The sequence below is a fragment of the Atta cephalotes genome, assembly GCF_000143395.1.
Source record: "Atta cephalotes unplaced genomic scaffold scaffold00050, whole genome shotgun sequence".
Taxonomy (NCBI): Eukaryota; Metazoa; Arthropoda; class Insecta; order Hymenoptera; family Formicidae; genus Atta; species Atta cephalotes.
This window is the reverse complement of record NW_012130114.1, coordinates 1,983,282-1,989,434: the sequence shown is the minus strand read 5'-3', so window position 1 is coordinate 1,989,434 and position 6,153 is coordinate 1,983,282. Positions and strand designations below refer to the sequence as shown.

The 6,153-nt window shown below is 28.3% G+C and overlaps 1 protein-coding gene across 1 annotated transcript in view; it reads left to right on the top strand.

Moving 5' to 3' along the window:
• The window catches only part of LOC105622955 (liprin-alpha-1-like), a 20,612-nt gene extending 18,628 nt beyond the window's left edge, over window positions 1-1,984 (top strand). The window contains exons 4-5 of the mRNA XM_012204361.1: window positions 1,351-1,543; window positions 1,696-1,984. Of these exons, the coding sequence (XP_012059751.1) occupies window positions 1,351-1,543; window positions 1,696-1,984 (482 nt within the window). The remainder of the gene's footprint in view (window positions 1-1,350; window positions 1,544-1,695) is intronic.
• Window positions 1,985-6,153: the final 4,169 nt, after the last annotated feature.

The window sequence follows — 6,153 nt, the reverse complement described above, 5'->3', positions numbered from 1 at the left end:
TGTGTGTATATATATATATATACATATATATATATATATATATATATATATATATGAGATATTGATGTACTAGCATATAAAGATGTCTCATTTTCATCGGTAAAACAGTCGAAGTTCGGGTTCCACTTTAGGATCTTTTTAAAATATTTATCACGAAACTTCAGATGACAGAAGCGAGAGAACATATAGAAATTTTTGCAAAATGTATTTTTTAAAAATATTCTTTAATAAAACGATGTGTATTTGATAGAATACACTTCTAAAATATACTGAAAACTATCCATTTATTTCAGAATAAAAATTATTTATTCCAATTCCATAACTATCATACTTGTTTCGTTTTCTCCCATATAATGCAAATCATTTTAGTAGCATTGTAAATATATATACAAATATATATATTTTAGCAATATTACTTCTGTGCTATATGGATTAGTTATACATAATTTAATTTCAAATTTATAATTATTTATTGATTACCGTTACACAAGAATTTTTTTAGTACATTTTAAAATTTATTCTATCGATTATAAATTTTATTTTTAAAAATTAATATATTTCGCAAAAATTTTTTTTATGCATTTTTTTCGCTTCTGACCATAATCCATGACGGTCGCATTGAATTAAGGGAGCCTTAAAATGTTTAAGAAAATAGAAATATGTATTTTAAGTAATAAATAATTAATTATCATTATAAGCAAAAAAATGTCAACAGTTCCATTTATTTTTAACAGTTAATTTTTTTAACTGTTTTTATAGATGGAAAACAGAAAATAAAATAATTAAGAATTAATTTTGTAAAAAAGCCTTTATTTTTTTCACTTAGAATAACAATTTCTTATTCTCGAGGTCTGGTGTCTTTATATAATATTAGAAGTAGCCAACAGTAAGGGTGCGTCCCCCATGAAGAAAGAAAAAGCAAAATACAATAATAACGGAAAAGAAACACAGTAGAAAATTAATCATGGGGAGTCCGAGTGTAAAAAAGCGGAACGGAATCATTTTGATTAGTTTAGCCTCCCTCCTCCCTTTCATCATGTTTCTTTTCTATTATTATTCTATTCTGCTTTTTCTTTCTCCATGAGAAAGACGCACTTGTATCATTCAAATATTATGATAATAAACTGTAAAATATACTGAAAACTATCCATTTATTTCAGAATAAAAATTAGAATTCGTAGAATAAGAATTCGTTTTCTCCCATATAACTCAAATCATTTTAGTAGCATTGTAATATACGATATTTACGTTGCATTTTGAGATTGCGAGAAAAATAATTTATAAGTACTTCTATATATATTTAATATTTTAGTCCAAGCATGTTTGGTAGCATGTTGGACTCCTCGCGACACGAGCTTTTAGCAGAAGCAATGAAAGCCGGAACGCCCTTCGCTTTATGGAATGGACCAACGGTAGTCGCCTGGTTAGAACTTTGGGTGGGCATGCCGACGTGGTATGTCGCTGCTTGCCGAGCAAATGTCAAAAGTGGTGCTATCATGAGTGCTCTTAGCGATACCGAAATTCAACGAGAGATTGGTATAAGGTACGCTGTAAAATTTATGTAAAAAAAAATTTTAATAAATATTAATTATAATTTTAATGTTAATTATAGATTATAATTATGACAATAAAACAGTTCTAGTTTACTGTAACATTATTATCATGTCTACAATTGTTTTTTGTTCTTTTGTGAAGCAATCCTTTGCATCGATTAAAACTGAGACTAGCCATTCAAGAGATGGTGTCGCTTACGAGTCCATCAGCGCCGAAAACTTCTCGCACAACATTAGCATTTGGTGATATGAATCACGAGTGGATTGGTAACATCTGGTTACCGAGTCTCGGACTGCCTCAATACCGATCCACTTTTATGGAGTGCCTTGTTGATGCTAGAATGCTTGATCATCTTACAAAAAAGGATCTTCGTGGTCAGCTGAGAATGGTTGACAGTTTTCATAGGTACGAAAAGAACAATGCTAAATAAGGCACTTACGGCATCATTTAAGGTTTCATTAACATTATTATCTTGGAAAAATTTTAATAAAATATTAATGAAAATTTGATAAACTTGACGTTTAAAATGATTAAGTTTCAACGAATATGCATTAATCAAAAACAAAAAGGGAACAAGGGGCTATCAGGAATCAGCACTGTAAGTGATGGGTATAAAATTATTACAGAAATTGACATCTAAAAAATGTATAAGACGAACGTTTTGAATAATTTCTAATTCCCTTCAACAAAAAATTTAGTTATGATTTACATTCTTCGTGTAACAAGCCTTGTAGACTGCAGTGGTCAACTTTCAAATACACTAAAATGTGTTTCTCCATTTCAATTGGCAACACTGGATTATCACAAAAGATTAAAACCTTAAAGAATAAAAAACCTTAAAAGAATAACAATTGTTTACAAAACTAACAAAATTAATTATGTATTCACATATGATTCAATAAATTTCTTATTGTTTAAAATTACATGTACAGGACTCTCTATTATGAGATAGGCGCTTAATATGAGATGGCGGCGTTTCTGCTAAATTAATAAACGTATCTATTGGTTCCACCATTTATCGCTCTTGAATTGAAAATTATTTAGTATTTAGTATTTAGTGGAAAATTCATTATTAAAGCATGCCTGTGGTCGTTGTAAAAAAAGATTTTAGAATTTGGATGTCTTTAAATTTGATTGAAATTGTGTGAATAAACAAGATTTAAAAATTCATGTTAAATCTTGTTTATTATTTAATAAATAAATATTAAGTGCTTGAATGAATTCTCGCTGTTTTTCTTTTTTTACAAAAACTTATGTTCATTTCATTAAAAAGATACCTGATATTTTATTTACAATATTGTCCATTGAAAACTATAATCTTTTCTCATTTTCCGAGTAACAAATGGATTCCGCAGTAGAAAAATTCAGGTTTTTTTTCAAGGCGATTCAGTCATTTTTTAATATCTTCGAAATAACTGAAGTGCTGCTCAAAAAGATCATGCTGCATTGACTGAAATAAATGGTAATCTGAAGGAGCAACGTCTGATGAATAAAACAAATGACATCCCATTCAAATGCCTCTAAGATTTCCTTCACTGATTCTACAACATGTGATCTAGTTGTCATGAAAAAAAATAATTTTGTCATGTCTTTGAGCATATTGCAGGCGTTTTTCTTTGAGTGTTCGATTCAAATTATGTAAAAGACGTTGGTAGCGTTCAGCACTGATGGTTTGACTCATTTGCAGCAGTTCATACTACACCAACTTGATCTTACCAAATGCACAGCATGAATATCCTTTGGCATTAAATGTTGATAGTAGATCGTCGGAATGCACTCATAATTTCTTGTGCTTAGGATTGTCGTAACGAATCCATTTTTCATCGCCATTTTTCATCACAGTCACAATTCGATGCAAAAACGATTTCCGTTTTTGTCTTTGAAGTAACAATTCACAAATGGCTAAATGTTTTGCAATATCTCTTTCTCTCAATTCATATGGGATCCAGTTTCCTTCTGGATCATTCCCATTGCTTCTATTCTAAATTCGCTAAGACCGATGACCAAATTACAGTTTTGAACATAAAATTTTTCTCTCATCTCATTTCTAAGAAAAATGGGGATTGCGTTAAAAAAACATAAATTTCCTCATTTGACTTTAAAAAGAGGATCAAGATCAAATCTATGTTTACCTTGTGGTTATTCTACCCACATGATAACTTCAGATCGAGTTATTTTCCATCGTAATGCATTGCTGAGTAGATGGCAAATTAATTGAATTTTGTTAAGACTACTGTGAAATCGCCATCTTAGATACGTCATTTTAAATTCAGAAAAAAGTCAGACGGCTTTGGAAAGTGGATGTCACAAGCTTTATTTAATTTGAGCCATCGCAGACCTCATTTTTTTCAAAACTGTTCTGGACAGGGGAGGTTCACTTCACGGAAAATATATATATTAGGGAAGGAGGGGAAGGTAGATCAAAAACAAAAAATTTTTGAAAATCGATTAGCAATACCTCCCCCTCCAAGTTAGCTATGAATCAATATGATTCGGGTAAAATTTCATCGAAATCGATTAATATTTTCAGGTTGCTTTTCAATTTCGAAATTAGTTAGTTATGCATTTTTTGGATACATATGTCAAAATTCGAAAAAATATTTTATGAACTTGTATTGAAATCAGCAGCAACTTTAAATTAAAATTACGATTTATCGTTAGCTTTTTCCTAGGTGTACTGGACCTTAATCGAAAAAATATTTAAATATAATTTGATACAACTTGTTCTCTTTTGATTGTTGAACATGAATCGAGATCAGAAGAACACATTTCAAAATGGTGATTTAATATGATGATATAAAATAATAATTCTTATTTCATATCACCTATATCTAACCAACCTAAATCAAATAATAAATCATACCTGATTAAATCTAACTAGGATAAAATAGTATAGTACATAAAATAATTTAAAAAATAATAATTAATAAAAGGGTTCGAGTTAAGCTAGGTATTCGTTGTTAACTTAATATTCAAGAAAACTCACAAACAGTTTCAATCTGTTATGCAACAAACAAAAATTACATGAAATCGTTATAAATTATTTCCATCTGTTTATTTCAATTCAATTCTTACGCATTATTATCACATAGATATTCGCTTTTAGCAGTCGCTTTTATCGATTTTTTTTACAATTATTCTGTGTTTTTTCAATATTTCAAATTGCTATGATTCCTGGTTATTTTGCTTAATCTCATTGTACTAAGAATATTTTATTTCTAAATAGATAATAAAATAATCGCTACAAAATTAAAATTAAATTAATTTATAAACTGTCATACGTATATGTATAATAAACTAAAATAAAAAAAATTAATGAGTAATACCTGGATAGTCAGCAATTACATAGTTTATCTATAAGACTTCTTAAAATCGGAGAATTCAAAAAATTACTGTAATATGTGTCATGTTAAAAATGAGTAACGTAGAAAGTAAGAGAGCAATTACAAACGATGAAATTTAATATTTTTTAAATTTTAATTATTTGAACCCTTTTCTAATTCCTTACATAAAATAACATTTCAAATAAACCCAACATTGGCAACAGGAAAATTTGAGAACAAATTACAATTACATTTATTTATTAACATTTGTTTGTATATACAATCATACATTTAATTAAATCATGGTATTTAATAAATGTGCAATTATACAAGCACATGTTATTAAATGTAATTTGTTCTCAAATTTTCCTGTTGCAAATGTTGATTATTTAAATCTAAAATATTATTTTATGTATTATACTGTATTATATTTTATCTTAGTTTGATTAGGTTTAATCAAATCTGATTTATTTATTATTTGATTTAGTTTTCCCTTAGCTTGATTAGATGTAGGAGATATGAGGAAATAATTATTATGTCATCATATTGGATCCGCCATTTTGAAATATGTACTTTTGATCTAGGATTCATCATGTTCAACGATAAAAAAAAACAGGTAGGTAGTATCAAATTATATTGAAATTGAAACTTTTTTTTAAATTTTGACATATGTATTCAAAAAATACCTAAACTTCCCATACAACACAGAAATTTCAGAGATATTTCAGAAATGTTTCACGTGTAATTGAAATATCTGAAATATCCGCAAAGATGTATAATTTATTACATATGAAAGATTTCAGAAACTTAACTGAAAGGTTTGCAAAACGATTTTATGTGAAATGTTTCAGAAATAATTGAAAGTTTTTTACTTAAAGAAACATTTCTGCAGCAACATTTCATAACATATTGCAAAATTCTTTTAGGATCCTAAAAATATAATATAGATTTAAGGGGGCTACTTTGGAGTCAGCGCGGTAAGAGATGCGTATCCAGTCGGAAAGTGAGAAAAACACAAACACTTTCCGAGTGGATAGATGATATTTTTTATTAATGTATTAATTATGTATTTGCTGAAGATAGTTAAAACCGATAGTCGAAACGTTCAAACTAACATCTTTTAATACACATTATACTATTAATGATTATATAAGTGTAGATTGCGCACCTCTTACCGCGCTGACTACAAAGTAGCCCCCTTAATCTGTATTGTATTTTTACAATTATTAGAAGTCCTATTTTATATATATATATATATATATATATATATATATAC